Source organism: Pempheris klunzingeri, chromosome 5 (assembly GCF_042242105.1).
Source record: "Pempheris klunzingeri isolate RE-2024b chromosome 5, fPemKlu1.hap1, whole genome shotgun sequence".
NCBI lineage: Eukaryota > Metazoa > Chordata > Actinopteri > Acropomatiformes > Pempheridae > Pempheris > Pempheris klunzingeri.
The window spans coordinates 5,591,274-5,618,063 of NC_092016.1; the positions used below are offsets into that span (position 1 = coordinate 5,591,274).

The 26,790-nt window shown below is 41.2% G+C and overlaps 1 protein-coding gene across 1 annotated transcript in view; it reads right to left on the reverse strand.

Moving 5' to 3' along the window:
• Window positions 1-210: 210 nt before the first annotated feature.
• Window positions 211-26,790, reverse strand: part of poc1b (POC1 centriolar protein B) — a 39,021-nt gene continuing 12,441 nt past the window's right edge. The window contains exons 11-12 of the mRNA XM_070830232.1: window positions 2,013-2,312; window positions 211-969 (exon numbers count right to left, since the gene is read on the reverse strand). Coding sequence (XP_070686333.1) covers window positions 835-969; window positions 2,013-2,312 — 435 coding nt within the window. The 3' untranslated portion in view covers window positions 211-834. The remainder of the gene's footprint in view (window positions 970-2,012; window positions 2,313-26,790) is intronic.

Below are 26,790 nucleotides of genomic sequence, written 5' to 3' on the forward strand. Positions count from 1 at the left end.
ATGTGAATGGTTGTCTGTCTGTATGTGTCAGCAACCAGTGCGGGGTGTACCAGGCCTCTCACCGATGTCATCTGGGAATGGTTCTAACCCCGTCGCTAGCCCTAAAAGCATAAATGATATAGATGTACAAACAATACTAATAACAAAAGTGCAATATAGAGTATCATTTATTCATATAAATTATATTTATATGATGTGCATTTAGGCAATATATAGCATGTAGCAAGTACATGGCATTATGCAAGGATGCAAAATATTACAATTAAAGATGTTATTGCAGAAGCAACCAATAGCTAAAACATGTGCTAATACACAAATATACACATGTAAACACACACACGCGCACATAAAAAGAGGTCATACAGCAGACAGGAACCGTCTGTTTTCATAGCTGCAGCTGTCCTGATTGGATGTAACATCCATATCAACGCACACACACACACACACACACACACACACACACACACACACACACACACACACAGACAGACAGACACACACACACACACACACGTACACACACACAGTGGAATGCCCCAGCCAGACTGTGCTTGGCTGTACAGCTGGATATCCTTAAGAGGTGAAGAAAGACATGGAGATTACACATTACACACACACAGACACACAAAAACTCACTTCGACCCCCGCACAAATCCTGATTAACCCACTGACCCCTGAGAGAGACCACCTAGGTGGACTTTTAGAAGCACACACAAACACGCATATGTACATAGTCACAAACACACACATTGATGTGTAACAGTCCTGGAGTTTAGCAGTTCAACTGTGTGTCTGAGCTAAAGTCTGAGGGAGGGCGAGGAAGTCCTCAGGCGATCAATCCGTATCCTCGCTGTCCATCCTCCGCCTGTCTGATGACCGCATGCCCTTGAGAATCTGGGATTGGTGGAGGTGAAACTCCTTCAGCTTGTCCTCAGTCAGGGTGAGGCGCTCCTCCAGCACTGAAACAGTCTGCGTGTTTGCAGAGGTAGAAGTAGAAAATCAGAAGAGCAAAGAAGTGAAATTAATCCTGTCGCCACTATGTAACTAACTATGTAACCTTTCTAGGTTGTTGTGACACACCAAGGCAGCAAAGATCAGCTTGATTCTGATAGTAGTTCATTACTACAGTTCTGGTTATAAAACTCCTTTTTAAATAAAATATTTTTTTATAGTCGGCCACTTTGTCTCAAGTACAAAACAAATCTAGCAAACCGGAAAATATTACTGTAGAGCATTAGTGTCTTATTGATTTATGTCCATAAGATATCTAATTAAATGAACATGAGAAGTTAATAAAATATGTTAAATCAAAACATATGAAGGAATTAAATAAGAAAAAAACTATACGTTTAAATAAATTGAACATATAAATCCTCTCGTCAAACCACTGCTAAATCATTAGCCCACTATGTCTGTTCAGCTACTAGTGGCACCTGTTCAAACAGGTGCAGAGGGGGACAGGTACACCATCAAATCTACTTCCATTAGTTTTATTGTTTGTTTTTGATGTCTTTGTTTGACTTGCAGAATGTAGAGTGCGTACACTCAACAGACTTTTTGACGGGCGCTGGATCAAAACACAAACTGGAGGCACAAACCTGTCCAAACCTCTGCAGAGTGCACTCCCAGTAATTTTGATTTAATAGAGCAACGTTTCAATCGAACATATGGCATTGACAAAACTGACAACAGTGTGCAGGTCTTTTGTCAGATTTTGTCCTTAATTTGATTTAAACCTTGGTGCGTACTTGCTGATTTTCTTCAACAGGCCTCAGATGGAAAAAAAAGGGGGCTGATTTTCGAGCAACTTTCTCATATGGGATTGCTATAGATCTTGCATCAAGGACATTTTGCTTGGTAAATGTGACTTGAAACTGCCATGAAGTTATTGACTTTTAACAGTAACTTGTTGGCCACAATTTCAGATTTATCCCATCTTTAGGATGCTTTTTGGGGATTTCACACCCTGACAGTATCAGGCGTGACAGTTTGAACATTTATTTATAACTGACCTGCGTGAGTATATCCAATTGTTCAACAATGTGCCGGAGCGTAGAGTCCAGACTGGATGGATGACTGGAGAGGGCTTCTAGTGGGTGCATTTGCCCTCTCTCCTCTTCCTCTCTCCGCCCTCTTCTTCCCACACCGGCCCCAGTCTGGCTCCGACCCGTAGCACCTACTCTACTGGCAGTTTCATCTCCCATCCATCCTTCAACTCTTGAACTGGCCACGTGACGTGCAAACAAACCGATGGAGTGGTGACTGTTGGCGGCAGCCTCCGTGGGCGTCAAGTGTGTCCGACTGCTTAAGAGCTGGAGATGAAAGCGAGAGAGAAAAAAACGACTGGTCTTCAGTTGATTGATTTTCAGTGCATTGTGCTCTACTATATTCATGCTGGTGTTCTCTAAGTGTTGCGTTCAGGTCTGCAGGTCTCCCTCATCAAATGCATTGTATCCCAGAAGAAAGCCATTGTAAATCAAAGCACCACTGTGACACCCTGACATTTAATTGAGGACATGCCACTGAAAACAATGGGCTCTCAATATAATACCCCATTAAAGGCGCCCCTATATGTCCAGCCTACTTCAACACCCTGCTGCACATGTACAGGATGCAAGGAGTGAGAGAGGACTAGAAAAGGCAAACATTTTCACAGGTCAATTTCTATATGCTGCTAGCTACGGTGCTACTCTTCACTAATGTTAAACTACAGCTGAAACATTTGAAAACAGCTTCAATGGCTTTTGAAATTTTGATTCTTTGGAGCTTTTCAAATGTGTTTAACAGCCGCCGTTGAAGGGATACGTGTGTTCAAATGAAGCTGGAGCCCCAGAAGAAGATGAAGTAGCTCTTACAGTCAAAGTACAGAGTGTTATTCAAGTTTTTCACTTTTCAGTGCTGAAAGGTGTTGAAGAGTCATTTCCGCATTAAGTTCTAAAGGGAATTTGAGAAATAAGTTGAAGTGTAAGTGCTAAAATGAACTGACGTATCAGCTTAAGTCTGAGAGCTGAAAAGAGTCAGCTGGACTAAAACACTCAAAGAAGTTAAAAGTTAAAAGAAGTTAAAGTGTCAGTTTAAGCACTGAAGCACTGAATGGAGCTGAGGTTTCAGCTGAGTTAAGAAAAGAGTTAATGTGAAGGCGGACATTCAAAAGTGACAGCACTGGATGAAGCTGAATTGTAAGTACTAAACACAGTTGAAGCATCAGTTGAAGCGTAAAAACTAAATAGAATTTAAGTTTCAGTTGTTGATAATCATACTAATAAAAAGCCATAAATGGAGACCTAAATATGTCACCTGCTTCATTACCCTGTTTGAGGTGCACAGGAATACAAATGGGAGGGAGAATAAAAAGCATCAGTGTATAAATGTTTACATGCTAATATCAAATAGTGAAATATAATCCTCTGCAGGGTTAGCCAGCATCCTTCCCGTCTCATTGTTCTGTCAGTGGAGCCTTCAGCCTTCTGTAACTTGGCAGACTGAAGGAGGTAGATGACTAACACGACTGACTGAATGACGGACTGACTAACTGGCTCGTTCACAAGGTTATTTGCACTCGAAGGTACAGCCACAGAGCGAAACAGGGAAAATCTACTTCATTTTTATTTGACCTTTGCTTTTATTGCAAAGGGTGTTCTTGACAAAATAATCTTCCTTTAAATGAGAAAAGAAAAACACATGGCAAGGGAGAGCGAACAAAGACGGGGACAAGGGAGCATGACTTCACATTTAAATGGTTTCACATAAGCACAGCAGAGGCACGATGTTCTACTGGTGGCTGATGAGAAGCTCTTAAAATACAAAGTCTTGTTGCTAAAGGACACTTAGAGTTTTCAACTAGTATGAAAAGAAAGTAAAGCTGCAATGATTAGTTGACTCTACTATTTAATCAATAGCCAACAGTTTTGATAACTGATTGATCATTTTAAGGACCAAACAACAAATCAATTAATCGAGAAAATGACTGACACTCGATAATGACAGTAACTGTTAGTTGCAAACAAGCAAATCTAAAAGTTTCATAAACTAATTTGTGTATTAATGATACTTGATAAACTGTAGCCAGCTCTAGTCAGCCACAATTAGTGAAAAAACTCACTAACATTGTTTCTTTGCTCCAGTTTTTATACGAAATGGAAGAAATGACCACCGCCTGCATCGAAAACAGAGAAAATCAACAAATCCTCAAATTTTAGAAGCCGTACACAACGAATGGAATTTTTGTTTAGTAAATGACGACAATGGGTTATTTTATGTCAAAGGAATGACTGATTAATGACGTAATCATTCCAACGCTAAGATATCTCTAAGATATTGACATACGCGGACACACACAGACACAAGCCATGACATTTTAAACAGCTGTACTCAGATCAGTGTCTAGACTCTTCTCATAAACAGCACCAAGTGAACAAGAGTTGGGCTTTGATCCAAAATAATAGCAGGGTCTTGTGAGAAAGGTGGAAGGGGCCAGGTGGTGTATAGAGTGCACGAAGAGGAGCAGGAGGGGGGAAACAAATGAGGGATGTGTCACGAGGATGGAGGAGGAAGGAAGAGGAGGGTGAAGAGGGGGAGGGTGAAGAGGGGGAGGGTGTCACACATTCCTGGCCTAATGCATGGAGCAATCGATTCCGGCTTGCTTCCTGCGCACTGTCCTCACTTCAAAGAGAGCGTGGAGGGCGGCAGGAGAGGAAGGAGGGATAGCGGGAGGAGAGGAGGAGTATATGAGTGTGTGGGTAATGAAAGGATAAGGGAGGGTTACTTTTAACTCCTGAGTAGAGGTGAACAAAGCTGTCAGTGTGTGGACGGCAAGTCTCTCTGGCTATCTATGCTCATTTCTCTTTTTATTTTTCTTCTCTCTTCATCCCCCCCCGAACCCCCTCCTCCTTGGCGACATCTGGCCAACATCTGCTCAGCTCATTTACGCTCAGCAGATGCAGACCTCCATCCCTCCGCATCTCCCCTCCGCCAGGAAGTTTGGGTACAATCAAACATTAAACAGGCAGGGTACCCCGGCTAGCCTGAGTGTCAAATCAATGCTCACACACAAGTATACTGAAACACATGAAAGCACACACTGTACTGATTATATGCAACTAATGATCCCTGCAGCAGGGACATTTAAAGGAAGCATAACATGTGATTTCAGCAAAAAAATATTGACAATTATGTAACAAACACATCTAAATAAAACATCTTGGAGGATATTCACAAGTTAGAAGCACGTGAACTAGTAGCCATGAACACAATCGGGTAAACAGAAGAACTAAAAAGATCATGAAAACATGCAGATCTGCAGTGATACTAGTTAACTTAATCAAATGTACTAACTAAAGCCCTATTACTGTCCCATAAGGACACTCTGCGAGCAACGACAAAAACAAGTATAACAGGAGATTAATTGTAATACTTTCAAGCCACATAGAGCTAAAGAATATCTAAAACAGGAAACTCTTAACATGAGGGTCATTTCCGAGATAAAATCATCTCTGCTAGACATTCTGTGGAATGTCAGGGGTCACGGCTCGCTGTAACCGCGGTCAGCAGTGGCGGGAATGCGGTGATGGCATCCTGCCAGCCAGGGTTTTGTGTTCGTTGGGAGAAGAGTGGGTGGTTAGGCCCGGGTGGCAGAGTAGAGGAGAAACTAGCCACTGTGATAATAAGGGGGTGACATGATAGTGATGATGGTGAGCCGACAATGTCCTTGTTGTTTCTACGCGGCGTTGGGAACGAAGGGCTGTTGTGTATTCTGTGGGATACAGAGGCTTGGTGCAGGATGTTTGGTGAAAGGTTACCAGGCCATGAGGGGTACTAGCGGAGTGACAACATAGAAAAAAATTTAATATTTTTGATTTAAAATAATGGGTGCCCTCTGTGCAGTAAGTCAAGTCAAAGCTTCACAGTGTGTGCTGCACGCTAATTGTGACACTGCTGCAATACTTGAAATGTTTCCACATATTGCTGCGGCTTTTCTCTTTGTTTGTTAAGTGTATCTGCACGGCTTATAATCAGATGTTAAGTGAGAGATAACAAACAATGACCATTCATGGCCAATCTTGTTGATAACTTTGCGTGACTGCGGCAGATTTACCTAACATGGCAGTGGCATCAGAAGAGCAGCCCATTTTAAAATGTTAACGGCGGCTGTGATGTTTACGATCAAAAGGATTCCGAAGAGAAAACAGATCAAAAATATCCTGCCCTCCATCTCTAAATCAAATCACAGATGTCTGATCAAAAACATGATTACCATGAGCACCAGAATTAGCTGCACTCTCTCTTTTGGCAGGAAACCTCAGACACTGTGACCCTTACATAAAAAAGCTGTTTGATCTTAATTGAAGGGCTTCTCTGATGTTGTGCCCCTCAGCCCCCCCTCACTACTTTCTCTGCAGTACCTGAAGCCATATACTCATCTTCAAATACGTGCCATTCATTAATTAGCAGTGAAAATCCTGCTCATGAAGTGACCAAAGAGCCTCCAATACTAATACCTTAAACTATACTTAAAGACTTAAACTACAATAACCACGCTGTCAGGTGTTAATGCCGTTTAGAATGACTGCAAATAGTCACATCTTCTTTTTTGAATGAAGCTCTAGTTAATAAAAACAGAACTTCTCATCTCAGCACTCATATATTCTGCATATACGACAACAATGGAAGGTGAAAATTATGGCTAAATGATACATGTTATAGGTAAGGAGTAATCACTATGCATGGACATTTCATCGACAAATCAGCCATCAGTGCCTCTGAGCAGTATAAGAACCAAAAACCAGATAAGAGGTGTATAAAATGGACTTTGTTACTATAAATCCTTGGTTTAGACGTGGCTTCTTTACCAGTATAGGCTCTGTAGTGGACTGAGCCACCAGAAGACCCTTTGTGAAATGCAAATGTAGCAAATATATCTAATCTCAAGGTCTGGCATGAGTTTTGAAATAAAACCTACATAAAGTATCCTGGTCTGCAGTACGTCTATGCTGCATTTACATAGTTACTGCCTAACTTGCACTTAACTACCCCATTATCACGTTTCACTAATAGAAAATATGACTACACAAACACACAGGCAAATACACACACACACACACACACACATCTCTTTTCAGCACTCTCTGAACAGTGGGAATACACACAAATGTACAATCCAATTACTAATATTTGTGAGCTTTTTCAGCAGAGTAGCAAGAGTGCTTCAAACAATCAGCCAATCACACAAGTCTGCGGGTGGTTCACTTTATCGCTTGCTGTGGCGCACACAGGAAACGGACTATTAGCAACTGTCAGGCTCCATCTGTTAAGAGAGTGGTAAACAAACCACTGCTTTACTTCCTTCTGAGCCTTTTATCCAGTGTGTCTTGATGACACAGCAGTGTGGCTGTATATGGGAGGCTATGAATGGTGGGGGAGGAATGAAAGTGAGCTGAAAAATAAAATTCACCTCTTTATTGAAGGAATCTTTCAAAAGATGTGAAAATAAGTGTGTGTTGTCGGCCAGACAGTTGTTGAATAACTGTGTGTGAGAACTTTTTTTAAAAACAAAAATCTGATATTGGCCACTCTCTCACTTATCTCTCACTTTATGATTTAGTGTGACTGGTTACAGACTCATTGTTTAATGTCTAGAAGCAATTGTGATGAAATAATTGTGTAATAATGAAACAATATTAGAGTATGTTGGCATATGCTTTTGAAACTTTTATTTGTCCATTGCTAGTGTGTACCCATCAAGTAACATTGCCACTCCTTTCCTGTCTTACATGGTGGATGCGGTCCTATGATGTAAGGGAGCGTTTCTTGGTCACAGGATGCCCTGTAATGCTGTTAATAAAGCAGGCTCCATGGAGGGAGGAAATCCTTATTAAAAATGAAAGGAGGCATTAGCAGATCCTGACCCTCCGCCCTGGTTTCACTTTTCTATTTTTGCAGACCATCACACACTTGCAAAAGCAAGCAAACGGTTGTTCCATGGACCTTAACACACATGCATGTCAAGCAATCGTCCGTGTCTGCATCGATGAAATGACAGAACATAAATGGGAGTTTGGAAATATAATTAAGCCTACACGAAAAAACTGAGGATGTGATACACTGAGATGCATCGAGACTCGTTGTGCATTCAAGGTAAATCGTAGTCTAATCAAATCATGAGGACAGTGAAGGTTTACATGTCTTATGTCAAAAAACTAAAATGAATGGTGGCAGGTACACATGCAGTATTGGCTGCCCCCCATAACGCACGATGTACACAGACACAAACAATTATTCACTCAATAACTACCACCACAAACACAACCCACACAGCTGGAGCCACTCTCCAAAATGCTCCCCTTGATTATTAACAGAAGTCAGGGCCCCATTCCTCCTGACACGCAGCCACATTAAGGTGACCCCCTTGAACTCAGTCAGACTCTAAGCTGGTGTTACGACCAAAAATGGCACTGCATTAAACAAAATATACTGATGTGGGGTTTTGCTTCAGGTGCCAGTAGGACGAGGAAATCTGATCAGTTTGACTATTGTTTTCATGAGTGTGAAAACTTATCAGAACTCAAACTCAATTCAATTCAACTCTATCACTTCAGGGATCATTTTATCCTCAGATTGGGTCCTCAGGTGACCCCATGTTTGTTTGCCACAGCCCTCTGCTATTTCTAGTAGGTATCCCTCCACCTACTTGCTCCATCTCTTCCTCCCTTTTATAAGCAAGATTCATTTTGCCAAGGCCGCTGCCCAGAGGTTGGTGAGGCCCACACTGCTGCAAGAGAATACAGGAAATAAAAAGTAGCAACAGTACAATGTACCCTCACTCTACAACAACGAATCGATCCAATTCATGTCTGTTATTGTTCATTGCATGTTTATGTAATACAGTTTTTTTAGCACTACAAACTGCATAACACATGTGGAACAAAAACGTATCCCTTCAGGCAACACTGCTGCATGAAATTACACCAACGGTGAATTGTGGTGTGAAGTGTGAATTTTAGGCCAGTGTTGAGTGTCATTAGTAAAACGCAGCCTCATCCCGAAAGGCTCTCCATTGGTCATTAAAATACACACAAGCACACATCATGTATTCCTGGTAGATTACCATTACCTCACAATCATCATGTTGAAAGATAAAATGATTGTTATTGTGATAACTCTCAAGAGTTGTACAATCCTGCCTTAAACGTATACTATTACAGACTTCATCACCTGATAAGCTTCAAACTCGGGAATGTATTAGTACCAGAAGTAGTGACAGTTTTAGTTGCAGTAGTGGTACAAGGGTTTGTTGCATACGGAGAACAACAGTGGTATTTGCAGTAGAGCTGGCACTAGTAGTAGAAATAGCAGTAGCAGCAGCATCAGTGCTCTATGTACGGACTGGATGTTAAAACCGTTTTAAAAAACTAAACTGCCTCCTGTGTGGTAATGAACACAACCATACCCAGTACCCTCCTCCCCCTGTCCCCCCTGACCTTTAACCTCTAACAGGAAGTCAGGTGCCAGGTGGAACTGGCAAGAGATCTGAAGCCTCTGAAAGCTCTGTTTCCTGTTGGTATTGCCAAGACACCGCATCAGAGGATTAATTTTCCATTCATCTGTCACACCTAATTGTCATGTACCCAGGTGCACTATCCACACCCGCACCGTGGCATTGTAGCTCTTCAAACAAAACACACACCCATCTAAAGATGTTCTCACCGACATACGGACAAACAAGCCGACCAACCAAAACATATGCAGACAAGAACAAAAAAAGGCAAGCACACAGTCACATGAGCACATACACACCGACAGAAGTCATGTAATTATAATTTAGCTCAAACCACTGGTTTGATGTAATAGGATCTTTGTCAGAGGTGCAGCAACAGTGATGTTTTTGAAAAAGCCTGAGCTGAAACCCATGCAGGATCCTGCGATGCGGTTCATGCGGCTTTGAGGAAGTGGATACATCCTCTTTATTTCACACCCTCCCTCCCTCCTTCTCTCTCCCCTATCTGTCTGCCTCTGACATCCGCACAGCAGCCACCCACACGCTAAGACAAAAATATCCTACTTGGCAGCAGATTGCCATTAAATACAGTGTGCTTTCTGACCGCTTCACACACACACACACACACACACACACACACACACATGAATGGGGACAGTAAACACCTCAACCACAGGCAATAAAGAAAAAACAGCACTGTCCTGCCTTGGTTCAATAGCAGCAGAGCCGGATATCTCAAGCACTGGTGTGCACACATGCCCACACACAAACAAAGACAATAAAAGCACTTGTAAACAATTACAATCATTAAAATACTCATAGAAGGAAACTTCAAAAGCAAAAAATATAAAATGAAACACATATTTGGGCTTCTAAACATATACGTACTACAACAAATAAAAGAGTGACAGAAATCACTCACTACAGCTTTCATCGTACATGAAAGCACAACTATACACATGCACATACTGTATCTTGTCTCTCAGAATAACACAGTGGCACTCACACAGTAACACACACTGTAAAACTGCAACAACAAAGTGTAGCATACATAGAACCCTGAAATCACATTCACTTTATAGAAACACTTCATAGGACACACAAAAGTGTCCACTTCTCACATCAGGAGAAACATTCCACGTCCAAAACACACAAACAGTAATTCGTTCATGAATATAAATTTTACTGAATGAATGTAGTGCCACAGCCATTCATTCATAACAAATTCTCCTCAATCTGAGGCTTTATGTAACAAGGGTCCTCCTTTGCTCTGCTATTGTACCACAGTGTCAGCATTTATTTGATAACTTATGCATAATTGCTGCATCTGGACAGAAGGTGTGGTTTTTGGACCTATATCGGGGCAACTCAACACACTTGGCAACTTGATGGCAGGCCAAAATAAATCTTGGCTGTTGTTGAGTATAAGTGCTCTCTGCAATCCAGCGTCTATACCCAGTCAAAGTCTGCTCTCCTAGTTAAAATTTCATCTGTATGGTATCATTAATTTAACAGCTTTATAGTTTTGAGTCAGGACCTCCAGTATTTGGTTCAAGTGGTGAAATATAAGGTGTATCAGATTAAGTAGGCTACATCTGTTATTTCAGTGTGATTAGAATTGGTATCAGCTGATACAGAAAAAGGACACAGATCAGGATCAATGCCAAAAAAAACACTTGATCCCTTGTGAAAAGTCATGCAAACACGTGTTTTATAGTAGTGCAAAATGCATCTTGATCTTGCCCATAAAAGGAGATGTGCTTTTGTACTGTTGCTTGAGATGCAGGATTAAACTGTACTGCAGTTTTTTATTGATTGTCTATCAGGATATAGGATGTTAAGAGATACACACAGAGGCAGGGTGAGACACCAAACAGTCTGAGAGGATGTAAAGATGAAGCAATTGAAAAAGAAAGAGGAGGAATGCTATATATTGTGAAAATGAACTCGGCACTGTGACCCACTTCTGCATGATGAATGAGTGAGCATCTGTCGCCAAATCCCACCAAGAATGATGATGACTCACTGCACAGCACTGCTTAGTTCACAGAGAGAAAGGGGTAGAGAGAGGTAATGAAGAACTAGGTAGAGAGAGAGGTGCAACATCATCCCTATAATCAATCTTATCACTCAGTCCCAAGAGCAACATGATCATAATTTCATGAGAGGAAATGAACATGTGGATAGGTGAGACCCTGTGAAAAATCAGAGAAGAAATGCACCGCAACTGACATTGCAGTATATTTCTTCTGCATTGCAGACTCATCTCATTCATGACTAAACACCCACCAATATGTGGCAAAGTGCTTGATTTCCATGATACTGAACAGAGCTATCTGTACTTCTAAAGGTGCACAAGTATGTATAAAGTATGCATTCAAAAATTATAGATGATATATGAGCAATTTTAGATAACGTGTGAAGTTTTCAATCCTTTGTAGTTTAATGGATAGAGCACAGACTTGCATTGTCAGGGTTACAGGTTTCAACTCAATATAAATATGAATGCAGTGTTAACAATAGAGGGCTCTGGTTGAAAGTATCCTCCAGAAAGGTTGCTCAGTGCTCATTAAATATGGGTAAGCACTTGCAGTGTTGGTGTGGAAACAGGCTTTGTTGGCCATGGAGTGGATTGGTATCACGAGACGGTAACAACTATTCTACCCTCTCCTCGTTTTCCTGCTTCTGGTGTGAAGATCTTCAAACCATCCCCTCCCTTCGGAGAGGAATGAGTCACACCAGAGCACAAGTCGTGATCTGGACCACTGCCTGTTGAAAAGCCCTCATTATCACCACTTGTCTGGCTCAAAAACAACAGACTAATGTTCGTGGTGAATGGACTACAAAGCCTTGATTAGGTGCATGCAAGGCACAATCTAAAGGAAAGGGTTTGCTTGTCTAACTAAGGATAGCAGACTTGTGAAAGTGTACTTTAGAAGTACTTGTTAGATGCACTACTTTAGTAACATAATATCTAAACTCATGGGAGACAAAGGCATGATGTACAGTAAAAGGTACTATTCATAAAACACTTAAGAAAATTGTAGCACTGATTGTACCTGAAATATGTTAGGAACAGACATGACCATGTGCGCAGGTGCTCTAGTTAATCTGTAATCAGATCTCAGTTAGTCAGCTTGGTGTTATTACAAGAAGTCCCAGTCGCCTGCCTTTGTGAAAAAGTGTCTGCATATGATCATGTTTCACTGTGCCCAGTTGTAAGAGGATGGTCCATCCGATTATATAATAACATCAAGCCAAAGATGAGTCATCGTCATGGGACACAGAGGTTTAGCTTCCTGTAACTCCCATGAAAAGCAGCCATGTTTCCATTTCAGGGATATAACAAAAAAAACAAAAAACATACATAGATACAAGGACACAGACGCACCTGCACAGACAAACACAGATCCGCAAACACAGAACGGCACACAAAGACACACTCATGGCACACAAGAGAATGTCAGATGAGACACAATAGTATTGTCTAACACATATTTCATTGTTGTGCTACTTTTTGAGTTAAAACATTATTATTTTTATTTTACAGCTGGGGACTTATTTCCATAGGTTTTATCTAGAATTTGTTTAGGTTATAACAACTCTTTACTTTCTCACTAAGGTACTATGTGGACTACTAGTGGCACCATGGAGCAATGTTTTGATATCTCCATTCTGTTTGTTTCTTGCGCTCTCATGACCTGCGCACAAGCACGAAGGGGACGTCCACACAGGAGAGAGTGGTCTTATATGTGGCACGCCGTCTGCAGCTAGCTCACCTACGTGCTAAGAGCGTGGAAAAGGGAAAGCTTTCCATTTTAAAGAGGCAACATTTTAAATGGGTAAGAAAAGCTGTGTGTAGTACTACAAGGGTTACCAGAGTTTTTACCCTATAAGACAGTTACACACTATTCTAATCACTGACTGTCGATGATGACCACTGATTACAACTGAATCATATGAATGGTTTGTTTACGTGTGTGTTTGTTTGTTGGTGCGTACATTTCAGCACAGAGAACAGGTCAGTCGTGTAACAGTGAGGTTAGGCAGGCAGACTATGGCAGACATAAACAAGCATGTGTGGCTATAATGCATGAGAGCAGGAAGCTATTAACATGGCATTACCAGATCAACAAGGGGCAGGAAATTAAATTTGGCTGCCTCTGAGGAGGTTATGTCCCAGCCCTCCCCCATGGTGGGTAATTGATTATTATGGCTTTCTACAGCTCATGTGCTCCTCCATTTTCCACTCAAACATGTTTCATACATTTTTAGACAGCACATGCTCATCACTCAGCTTTGAGGGCCTGTTTGTTTTCTCTCTTTGTGGAAATAAAATCATTTTTAAGCTTAAGCATGCTTGACTGACCTGGACAAGTGCTTGGCGAAAGGGTCATACAGTGTGACCAGTAAAATAAAGTTAGGAGACTTATTAAAGTACAGCTACCAATCCTACCAGCAGCCAGACTTAACCCATTTTGAAAAAGCACTGCCCCCATCCCCTTCATATGCCACAAGATGACAGAAAAGTTTTGACACATGAAGTTGTGCTGGTCATGTGTGGTTTCCACGGTGCATCTTGTGAGTGGTGAAGAAAAAGGGACAAATTACAGTATTGCTGGTGTAGCTGTATTTTAAACTCTCGTATCACTTGGCATATTTTGTGAAAATAGAACTGCTGAAAATGAAGTACACACTGGAGGAAGAGTAAAATAACTTTGCTGCTGAAATCACAAAGACAAGAAATTGTATAACAACAATCATTCTACCTCTGACAACGTAATAAGCCACAATTAAGCTCCTACAAAGGTCAGACACAGTCGTCATTCCTAACTGACAGTAAATGTTACCTGACACAAAGCTTGTTGATCATTAACACCAAACACCACTCTGCTCCTGTCACGACTTTCTTTACACAAAGATATGAGGACAAAGCAAACATAACCTGCACTCACCTGGGTTATGACGATGACAACAAAAGGGCAATGAAATTTCTACACGAAACAAGGTGTTGATTTTACACAAGATTAAATGTACCAAGTCAGGGTCATAAAAAGACTTTTTATGACAGAAGGTCAGATCCAAGGAGCCTGGTTCTCGCCCCCACCTGGAATTCAAATTGATTTCACCGGTCTTTCTACCATTTCATCACACAACATGCACAGTGCTTTAAAGGTGCAAAATATATTTTGTGATACAAACAATACCTAAGACAAAAAAGCAAACATCTGTTGGGGGATTCGCCCTCTTTGAGTCAAACACCTGGTAGAACCAAGACTTTTGGGGTATGTCTCTCCTAGCTTTGCACATCTAGACATTGCAGTTTTTCCCCATTCTTCTGAGCAAAATAGCTAAAGCTCAGTCAGATTGGATGGAGCATCTGAGAAGAATTTTTTAAGTTGTGCTACAGACTCTCAATTGGATTGAGGTCTGGGCTTTGACTGGGCCATTCTAAGACATTAACATTCTTTGACTTAAGCCATTCCAGTGTAGCTCAGGCTGTATGCTTAGGGTCATTGTCCTGCTGGAAGGTGAACCTCCACCCCACTCTCAAGTCTCTCGTAGATTGGAACAGGTTTTCTTCAAGAAATTGCTCTGTACTTGGCTCCATTCACCTAAATCCTGACCAGTATCGCAGTATACTATACATAGACTTTTTATTTCCTCTCTGTGGCAGCAAGCAGAGCACACACCATTTCTGTAAATACTGCAACCTGAGCTTATGTACACACTTTATAGCTAATTAAGGTAACGTCACAACTGCTAATGGCATGTGCTTTTTTGTGGCAGCAGCAACAAACCTGCTAGACTAAGTCACATACACAGATAACACTGGTGCAGTTAGTGCTAACCAACCAACTTGTTACTGAAAGATTACTGTATTAATTCATAATTTGTTTGTTTACCCTGATGGGCAGAGAGTGAACATTTGGACTGAAGATCGGGACGGAGGAAAACTGCTTGTGCTGGCCTTTTTTAATTTGCATACTTCTCCTCATCTGTTACACTGGGCTGTTGCCATGACCATGATGAATTTCCTTTGCCTTAAAAGTTTACTTTTATTTTCTATCTATTATTTTTGTTTTTTGTTTTGACAATTTGTGCTTGAAATGATGAAGGCAATTGCAAGTAACACGGTAATGCAGAATACAGAGCTACGCCCAGAAGCACTGCCCCCAAAGCAGGTACTTTTGTGAGACTGGGAACTGTGGCAGAGGAACTGGAAGTTCGACCCCGATTTCTCCAGTGGAAAAGCAGGTAAGGATCCAGACATCTTCCCTCAGGTGGAAATTGGGTATAAATGGGTGGAATCACTGATTTGCTAAGCAGAGCATTCAGACAACTACAACCAGTTACTTCCACTGGCAATTTAACATGCTCAATTAAACAAAAAGCCACCAATAAAGGCTGACTGGTGCCAACAGGGCTGGAAACGCCACAAAAACTAAAGCTGATGGTCAGCCACACAGCTAACTGACCGCCAAACATCCATCAATGGCCTTGGTGTGTCAGTGCTTCATGTCCTTCTCCAGCCTCTTCTCTGCTCCTCAGAGGTCAGAGGTCAGGGTGAGCAGCAGAACAGTACCTCTGAAACAAGTGTTTTGCTCAAAGACACTTCTGCAAGATGTTTGCTGTCATAGAGACACATGTGACATATGACAGACCTTTCTGCCTAAACAACAACTAACAACCCTACAAAGAGCAAAGCATAACTTCAGGCACACACATTTAACAAAAGTAAATGAAGACCAACAATTTAGGTCATTAGCCCAGACACCAGAGAACAGGGTTATTTTTTCCCTTTGCTACAACTTTCAGTTCCTTTCTTTCTTTGGCTCTTCTTTCTTCTTTGTACATCCTATGAATCAGTCAGCAACTCTGGTTCCTCTTGTTTTATCACTCCCTCACTTTTTCTGCATCTCTTTTCTACTATAGTTCCTCTTTACATTTCCACTTTTCACTCTGCTACGTGCCAAGTGGCACTGGCTTTTTAGGTTATCTGCTTGTCTGTAACTATGGGTACGCCCAACAATAACCAACTCTGACTAAACAGCCCAGACACAAGAATGGGAAGACTGTTTATGATTAATATCTGTTTGGTCATTGTCATCGCAACAAAGTGAAACCATATTTAAAAAGTTGCAAACTCCCTGTGTGTTATGATTCACTGCATTACACTCTTAAAGGTTCTCTATACAACACTGAGAATATTAATACAGCATTAAACAACTCTTTGCTATGTAAAGATACAGTGGAGTAACGGCGACCTGAGCAGAGAATGAAGTCACACTCACTCTATGTGTGATGTAATCTGAGCCTCTCTGGCCTTTCTTTTGGTGACTGGGAAAGCTGCGTGTGCATGCAAGTAGATATGAGTATAAAGCACATATAGCGCTAGGGATGGACGTTGTCCATAATTAATGGAAGACAGTGATCAAACATTTAACTTCTGCCGTTGTAACATCATGATTCAAGAGCTGCCGCCGCATCAGGTCAAGCTGCGCCCTCCATTGCTTGACTCACAACACGCTCTCTGGGGAACATGCCAGCAGGGATATTCACTGATAACATTGTTGCAGCTCACGGCAGCGGGGCAGATCTATTGCCAAATGTAGTGCTCATTCTCCTTGGACCTTGTTTTGGTCTGAGATGCTGAGATGCTGAGATCCCACGATTCCGCATAGAAAACCTTTAAGTTAAGTTTTGAGTGCGGCTTTGCGGTGAGTGTCTTGGTGTTTTGAAGGCACGCCTATTTTACAGGTCCTGTTTGTGAAAAAGGAAAAAACAGTCTGAATAGCTTAACTGTCCTCTGAAAGGAAGCCAGGATTACAAGAGGCATTAGCCAAAAGTAAAAGACACAGGAAAAACCACTTTGTATTTGTCCGATCTGAACAGTGTCAGTGTTGACGATTCACGCCTATAGCTTTAGTATAGCATTCATGTAAATGAGCTTTGCGTGGATTGGCATCACATAGTAGAGGTTCCTGAGAAAAGTCTCTTGTTAGAGAGGAAATCAGGCTTTCCTTGAGAAGTTCAGTAACTCATATCCCAACCAGAGGTTTTTCTTCCATTTCTTTCCCACCAAAGTCTCAAGTGGAGGCGAATCCTTTCACAGTGAGGAAGTGAATGAGCGTCATTGTGGCTTTGCATGGGATTAGCCCATTTTAAAGCCCCTTAGTAAGATTTACCCACATTATTCACATTTTAATGGACATTCCCACCCACACATACACATACTGGCTAAAATCAAAATCTGTGGCAATGAAAAAAGGCAGCAGAAGGCTTAATGAGGCTTATTGCAAAGGGAAGAAATTTCAAGGTTCATTGACCTCACTCAAGCGCGGATTGTGCGCATACAATGAGAGTATTGAAATTATTGGAATGGGAAAACATATATAGGCGTTATATTTGTCTAAATGACTGAGCACAAACATACAACAAATATTTTGACGTGTAAAAGAAATATAGCATGATTATGTGAAGCAAGTCCTTGCTACATGGTGAAATATAATGACTGAAATGTTGAAGCAATGGTTATCTGTAACCTTCTTGAAATCCTAAAAGGGTTATCTCAGGCATCTTGATGTCTTTTGAGCAGGAAATTGCCAAATGTGCTTATTGGCTATGGATATGAATATAATGATGTCCTGAAACGGAAAGCTCAAAAACATAGTCTGACCTTGAAAGGATTTTTGTGCTGTGTTAAACTTTTGGTTGATTGTAAATTTGTGCTTTTGTAAAAACTGCAGAGAGGCTCGCCCTGACTCTCTTCCAAACCCATTCACAGTTGTACCATTCTGCTTGTGCCACTAGGGGAAAAAAACTGCAATGCTCAGTTTTAGGAAAACAGAGACCAATGTTCATCTGTTTGTGCTTGCCAAATGCAGCAGATTGCGGCCATGACTTCCAAACTCCTTAAAACAAGAAGAAGAAGACAGTAGTATAGTATACAGAAAATATACATTCACAGATTACAGAGCACTGTGCAGCAGTGAACTAATCTCTGCAATCGTTTTCACAAACAAGGTTAGCTACTCTGCCCACACAAGCATTTGTATATGCATTTGTGCTGTGCTGATGGAGTATCCTGATTTAATTAGCAGTCTGTTTCACTTCACTAAATAAGGGGTAGTACTACATAGGGGTGAAATAATTAATGTTGCAGCAATTAAGTGAAAGCTATCTTCATCTATTGTGTCTGAAAATGACATATTGGGCTTGCTAACTGAAATGTCAACAATGATCCACAGACAACTCTAACTCTCTCCAGCTCCCCTCCAAAATGCCAACCTGCGGGAAACATTGATAGCAGGTGGCTAAATGAATGACAAGAAAGGCCAGCTGATTGGGCTAAAGAGGCCCTCAAAGAGGAAGCAGCTAGCACTACCACCATTGAGTAGCATCACAGGGAGGGAGCCTGGAAGGGAGCGTGGGGGTTGCTGGGCTGCTTGATTGGCAGCTGGAGCAGTGGGGGGCTAGAGGTCATGCTGTGCCTCTGCCCTTCACAGTACTAGCAGGAGGGAGCAGAGAGAGCTGCCCCAGGTCCTGGTAGCCACAGGTGGGCTTTGTGGTCTGTCATCATGGGTCTTGTAGCACCAAGCTGCCTCTCAGTCCTCTATCAGACAGATAAACACACACAGGCTTATCTGTCCATATGTGTGTCCACACATTGCCATATGTATATGTGCATATGTGCAACTCCACAGCTGAGACGAAATCTGCAACTTTCTGTAAGTGATTGCTTTTTCGGTGTTACTAAGGTTCCAAGTTGTCTCTGACTATGGATGGAGCTGCAATGCTCACGTGATTTTGAGTTTGACAAACGAGCATGTGAACAAGAAGTTGTTTACTGCAACGTGCCGCTTGCTGTCTTGTTACCTCATCTTTGGTGTGGAGTGGCAGCAGTAGGTCTGCAGTTAATCAAAGAAAATCTTGGTCAACTTGGATCTTGGTTATTCACTGAACTGTCAACACACACGTTTTCTTCTTCTGCTCCCCGTTCTTTTTCTTACACTGTGTTCTTCTTGCGGGTTACAAACAGATGGTCATTCCAACATTATGCTAATTCATTCACTAAAAAAGTAGAAGAGGTGCACAAAGAAGATCACAGAGCAAAAGAAGAAAATGTATATGTGTTGACAGTGCAGTGAATGAATTAGTGTGAGTCAGCATCCGCTCATCCCCCCCAAGAAGAAAATAGAGCAGAGGAGCACAAAAGGACGTCAGCCTTAGAGCAGTTTTTCTAATTTCACCATAAAATCAACTTTAAACGGTTTTTGTAAAAGCGATTTAGCTCATGTTTCTGCAGGGTCAAAAGCTCAAATGCAACACCTAAAACTGTCACTTCCTCTTCTATCATGATTGGGTCACATTGGTTGCTCCACGTATGAGTGTTGTAATCTTGTACTTGCCTTTTCTGAACTTTGATAACAGACATACAGTTTTTACAGAGACATCAACATCTTAACTAGCCAGATTGCCAAAACATCTCTGGAAATATATTTTGAGTTCTTTTTTTTTAACCATGATGGAATCTTTTATGATTACAAAGCTTTTGATATTTGATTCGCTTTCCTCATTTTGAGCCTCTTTTTCTTCCTCATCCTACTCTGGTGGCAGCACTGAGGGGTCAGATTGGACCTCGGCTGAGGGAGCTAAATTAGACCGACATCAGCTGCTACGACCCTACACATCAAATGATAGGATGCACAAGGACCATGATAGATTTTCTGAGAATAGGTAGTACCATGTAGAGTGAGTGTGTGTCTATGTGTGTGTGTGTAAGCCAGTATTCGTGGAAACTGCAGTCTATACAAACACAAGTGCAGGACCAAACATTTGAGGTCAGGTTAAGTAAAAATTATGTATATAGGGGGCTTTACAATCTGCAGAGCATACAACACCCTCTGTCCATAGACCTTTGAGATAAGGGAAACCTACACATGAAAATCCTTTGAACAAGGAAAAATGGAAGAAACCTCAGGAAGAGCAACAGAGGAGGGATCCCTCTCCTCAGACAGATATGCTCATACTTGTAATGGAATGTGCATTACATTTGTACCAAATCAGACACAATGTGACCTAAAATCAGTCCCTGCTAATCTTTGTGCTGCATATCTCAGTTTGAATAAAGCTCCTCCTCTGAGGTGTTGACCAACATTTAAGGATTTGTTCCTGATTAATTCGTCTGTAGCTTTAAAGTAAGTCCTGTCTGCAAATGAGTAAACGTGCCTACTACGTGACTTACAAGACTGCCAAAAACAAAGAGATTACCAATTTAGTGCTGTGCCCAAAGCTGATTAATCCCAATGGCAAAAGCCACGTTCGGCCCATTTTGCTAGGCAGAGCATTGCCACCATCCAGAATCAGACTCAGTGATTGACAATTCACAAAAATATCACCCACAATTTACCATGAGGTGAGAGTTCTACATTTCTCAGTCAAATTAGAGGCAGTGTTGATGACTGTACAGGCCGAGAGCAGCTTGAAGTGGGTGGTGGAGGTGTCTCTGAGGAGGAAGAATCCATTTTTTGAATTTCTGGAGATGTGATGAGATTAGCTGGCATAGGAGGTATGTTTTTGGTAACCCCTGTGACATTCCTGTGCTCACCCACCTCCTCCAACACTAAAGGCAGGTTTCTACACAGGCGTTCAGTTAAAACAGTACAAGGGATGTTTACATCAGATTCTGTTCATAGTGCTAAAATATCTCATTCATGTCTGCCTTCAAGGCTTGGACAAGAGGGTGTCCAGGTTCTTTGCAGGTTCTGTGCAAACCTCAGCCATGGCACATTATCTGTAGGCTAACCTGTTCACGCACAAATGCTAACATAGCGACTAGTAATCTATGATATATTCATTTGAGGAAGTGATAAATGCATAGTACAGCTTTAAAGAAAACTGCAGAGGAGGGATAAGTCTCCAGAGTTTGGAGAGGTCCTACTGAGCAAACTTCTGAGAACCAGAGGAAAGATTTGAGAGACAAGGAAAACATTTTTAACAGTCAAGCCCTTCTTGTCACTTTGACTGTACCACCTCCACAAGGGTCAAGGGTTAACGTCAGACAAGCCAAACCTTCAAGCCCACTCTGTTCTGAAACAGGTGGATCAACAGACTTTCAAGTGTTTCCTCCTGGGCACTTCCAAACACCAAGGCCATTGTGCACTACACTGAGTGGTAGGAACAGAGGAAATGTGGTCTATCATCAAGACAGCAAAGCAGTACTGCTTCAGACCATATATAGCAGGAGAGGGTGTTTGGGAGGAGAGAGAGGCACGAAGAGAACAACATAGTTGACGATAGAGAACAAAGAATAAACGGAATGTGTACAGCTGGTGAGGCAGCAGTAAGATTGCTGCTTTGGGAAACCATATTGTAACCAAAGGGTCAATTGCTTCAGCATTCAGGTGGTTCTGTCAATGTATTCTTAAAACCTGTGTAAAACATATTCAGAGGTTTATCTTTAAACAAAATATAAATGTTACAGCAGCTGTCAGTCTCACAGAGATCGTGGTGGACGTGGTTTTAAGACAGTTTCAGCGCCTTCAGCAGACAAGTGTTTCAGACCAGAGAATACTGCCTTTGAAATCTAAGTAAGTTTTATGCATTTTTTTAATCATTCAAACTTGGCAGTGTCGTTAATAACACAATTTTTCTGCGAGTGAGCTGAGCTTCTGACGCCCAACCCCACATCCTCTTGCACATCTAATACAGCTACAGCCTTGGCCTCTCTCGGCTGTATTTCTTCGACTATATACTTTGGCTGCAATCAACATGTCTGACTATCTGGGTCAGCCAAAACACTATAAAATGCATCCTCGTCCATAACATCCTCTGCAGTCATATTTTGAGATGTCATTTTCGCTGTTGGAAACATAGCTAGTTTGTAATACAAGCAAAGAGAAAGTTTTTTTGAGCGACATCTGGAACACAACCCCTGGCTATCCAGAGATGGAGACTAGAAATTCAAGCTGAAATAGCATGTAGTTATTCCTTGCCCCCAACCACATCAACGTACACCTAAAATGACAGCACGGGGGCCAGAGGAACAACACAGAGAACATCTGCAAAAACAGCAGGCATTTTTCACCCCATAAGCCTGTCTCAGGTAGACAGAGGTAAGGCTGAAACCTGTGATATGGTCCTTAGCAGTATAGTAGTACTATCAGAATCTCTAGCGGTTATTTCTGAAGTTCAAAGTTTTTCAAATTGCAGTTAGACATCTAGACAACACCCAGAGTAAATGCACTACATCTAGAATTAGCGTTTTTGGTCTGACAGAACACTCTTTAAGACAACAGCTAAAAAATGATACCTTAACCCAAATGATTTAGCGCAACTGTATTGGGCAGTTTAAGTATAAAAACTGGAGTCAGCATGCTGCTGTCACCATCTGCTAAACGCTTTACTGAGTAGAAACTAAATGTGTACCAGATTCTTCTCTTTATAGGCAATCTACTGAAGACATCCACACCGTTTTGATAAGAATATACAGTATGACACCGTGTGAATTCAAGGGAAAGATTTACAGTAATTGGATTCCTGACACCTAATCCAATTAATTCATGCCAAGTTCAGGGACATCAATGTGTCACTTGTTGACCAAACCTCTAGTCAATTGCCTTCACATGATCCATTCCAAACATAGCTCCTGTTGTGTGACACAAGATTACTGCATGTTTTTTGACAAGGGCCATGGCTGTCAGTTTAGACTGAGGCCTTTTGAAGTGGTGCAACTGATTCATCAGAGCAGCAAAGGGACTTTCTAAGAATAACTAACTGTAGAGAGGGAAATAAATGGGTGACTTCCTTTCATTAAGCTCACTTAAGTGTTCAAATATAGCTTGTCACATGGGGACTTGCGGCACAAAGGTAGCATGTGGACATATTCACAAAGAGAATTCTGATGAGGACATTTATGCTGAGTTTGTTCCATTTATACAGTTTATTTCTATACAATAGGCTCTTTATAAAACATTCTGTCCCAGATTATTCATAGTTCATTGTTCATTTGAGGATGTCATATATTTGCTTCTATCCAATGTTAATGTTTAGTTTTATATCACTGTTTTTATATAAAGATTATTGAAATTACTATGTAATCTGTCATGTGACATGAACTGATGGTTCACACATGACACTGTATCACTATAGTAACAAGCAGCCTTACACAATGCTGTGCAGCTTGACAGGGTTGGCACTTAAACAACTGTGTCAGGAACATGGGGGATTCATTCCATAAAGAAAGTGAATTAAAGTAGCATCAAGAAGTTCAACTGTTTTAATTCGTTTTAACTTCATCTTTGTATCTTTTGAGATGAGATGAGACAGAGATTTATTTCCCCCACCAGCTTGCAATTATTTCATTTTAGAATTGGAGCGAAAACCAATATGATAATGTATTTTAATATAAATAAAAGACAATCAGGATTTCTATTCAAGGAAAAAAAATATGTTGCCATATGGAGGGCTTAGGTGTATGTAGGACAGCAGTAGGTTAATCTTTCCATGTAATCTTGACACATATCCAACCATAAGCATGACTCATATTCTTTTATCTCTGAGAAAGCCTACCATGGAATTACTGGACAGGTAAACAACTCAGAGGGAGAGAAAAAGTGACAGAGAGGATAGACACACAGCAGATGGGATAATTGAAAGTGTCGCGGACAATCCTGTATTTTTATGTTCATCTGCTGCCAAAACTCACTCGAAAGGGCGTAAGAGTGAAAAAGAACACAAAAACATTTGCATGGCTCTAAAAATACACAACCACTAAAGAAGCTAGTGACCAGCCAACCAACATCTTCACACAAATATTAAACCTAGCATTTCAAAGGCAGTGGCTCTCATAGGAAATTGCCAAAACAGGCGGGTGTCCATAAGGGAGATTAGATTGAGCTGCATTGCCACACAAATGCCTGCTAATCAGCTTTAGCACTTAAGCTAATACCAAAAGGACTGCAAAGCACCTGTGGGAAACTCATTCGCCATTCAGAATAACCCCACTGCTAATTGCTAATTGTCCCTCTGTAAAACAATGCAAGTCCAAGGCTTGCCCTGATCCCCCTCTCAGACTATGTTAGTGACCTAACCTTTCCCATGTTCCCACACATACCGGTCTTACGGGCCTGCAAAACACTTAAGCGTCTTTAAACAAGAGCATTACAATAAACCTTGACAAACAATCAAACAAAAAACAATAATGATGGGAAAAAAAAGCTAATAGTACTCTGAATCTAACAATATGAAACATTTGTAATAATCACGTTTTTTGGCACAAAAAGTGCATTTCTTTGCCGGCTAAGTCTACATCTGATTAGGACAAGACCTTCTCAAAAGATCAGAAAGTTATCAGCAAAGTACAGAAACAAAGAGGCAATCATGAGCAGTGCCAACAGCGGCTACTGTATTAAAATCTTCAACAATTTCAGATTGAAAAAGAAAATGCATGAATTGACCTGCATATTTTAAATTCAAGGATTTAAATTAGAAGGTCAACTAGATAGAAATGGCTTGCTGGTTAATGTAAGGCTGTGTTCAACCATGAAGTCTACCTGGGAATGTGTACTTGCATGCATCTTACTGGCCGACACAGTGTGCAGCCAGGCGTTGGACTGCACTTCAGCTAGTTAGTTAGAAACATCTTCATTACTGGACAACCCTGCATTTTTTCTGTAGTAGTGTGCAGCAGCAACCAATTGTCTAAGAGAATTGCTCTCTAGCTCAGTCACCGTCATTTTCTTTCCAACGCCAATTCATTCTATAGTCTGTGATTTATTTGGGGGGTACCCACGATCCCAGAACTTTTTTTATGTAGTGGTTTATACTGTGGGTGATCAAAGACTCTGTGCTCTTCACTCTTCAACTTTTGGGATTATTAGTCAGAAAAATTACAAATATTTGCTTGGAAGAGGCTGTTGGTTGATCTATAGGCCATCCTTGAACTGAAAAGTAAAGTCATATTCATTGCTACAAAAGAGCCATGTCCCATTGTAATGCTGCATATGTGAAGTGTAACAGGAAGATAAACACAAAAGAGAAAATGAAGTTAAAAAGTCAGACACAAAGAGACCCGATTAGATTTGGAAAAGAAAAAGAAAGAGAGTGGATACATCAGACTATAAAAGTCCTTTAAAACCATCCATCAGTGTGGCTGTGGTCAGAGGTGGGGGATCCAGTTATCCCTCTCCAGGGAACAGAGAGATGAATGACTTCCTAACAGGTGGACAATGAGCTTAACAGGAGGGGGTAGCAGCAAGAGGAGGTGCAGTTTAACCTGGGACTGAGGCAGTACTGGGTTACAGCTGCACCTCCGGAGAGAAACCATGACCCTGTGGCTTTCTCAACTCACAGGAAATGGATTTGTTTTCTAGCCCTTTCCCAGTAATCCTCCCCTCAGACACACATATGGGTGTGTGGTCACAAGTATGAGGATTCACACATACAGAGTGTGCAGAGAAGACAATGTTACAGATGCTTTAAGAGGCACACACAAGACTTAAATGCTCAAGCACATTCTTGAGCATAAAATATGGATTTGGGTGTTTCATTTAATTAGCACTGGCAGTATAATCAATAGAAGATCTGTTCCACAAACAGCTCGAATACAAACTAAGAGAAAAATGAGACAGTACTACTACCTATAGCAAACTGATGAGACAGACAGTCTTTCATTCTCTACCACCACCACCCAGCTAAAAATGGCATTAAAAAAAATCAGCGACTAAATGTTCTCAAAGTCCACTAAAAGTATGGCTGTGTCATAGATAACCTTCAGCCTAATCAGTCAAGGTCTGCAGGTAGATGGCTTTCAATGGGAGGAAAAAAGAAAACACATTAAAAAAAAAAATGTTCAGGAAAATCAATAACTTGTTTTTCTGCGAGCCAGGATGAGCTGTACAGAAATAAGCCCGGCCAGCAACAGAGCCATGAGGCGTCTGATCTGCCTACGCGGTTCATCGGGCCACATCCTCTCTGCCTCCACTCAGGGAGAAAATAGCATCAGCGAGCACCACTGCCAGATATTAAGGTAGCCTGTTATTTCCACACACATTCACACTCCCTTACATTGGTGTATCTGCAGTTGTCTACCAGTTAGACAGACTTAAATATAATGAATACAATCATTTGGCCTTAATATGTCAGCCAATCCACCTTTTAAAACAATATCAATTATTCTCTGACAAACAGACTGCCCCTTAGCCTTAGTATAACTAACAAAACAAATAAACCTAATTCCTTAACAGAGCACCTTCTGTAACTGGAACTCCGACAGCACAGTGGAAAAAAGGCAT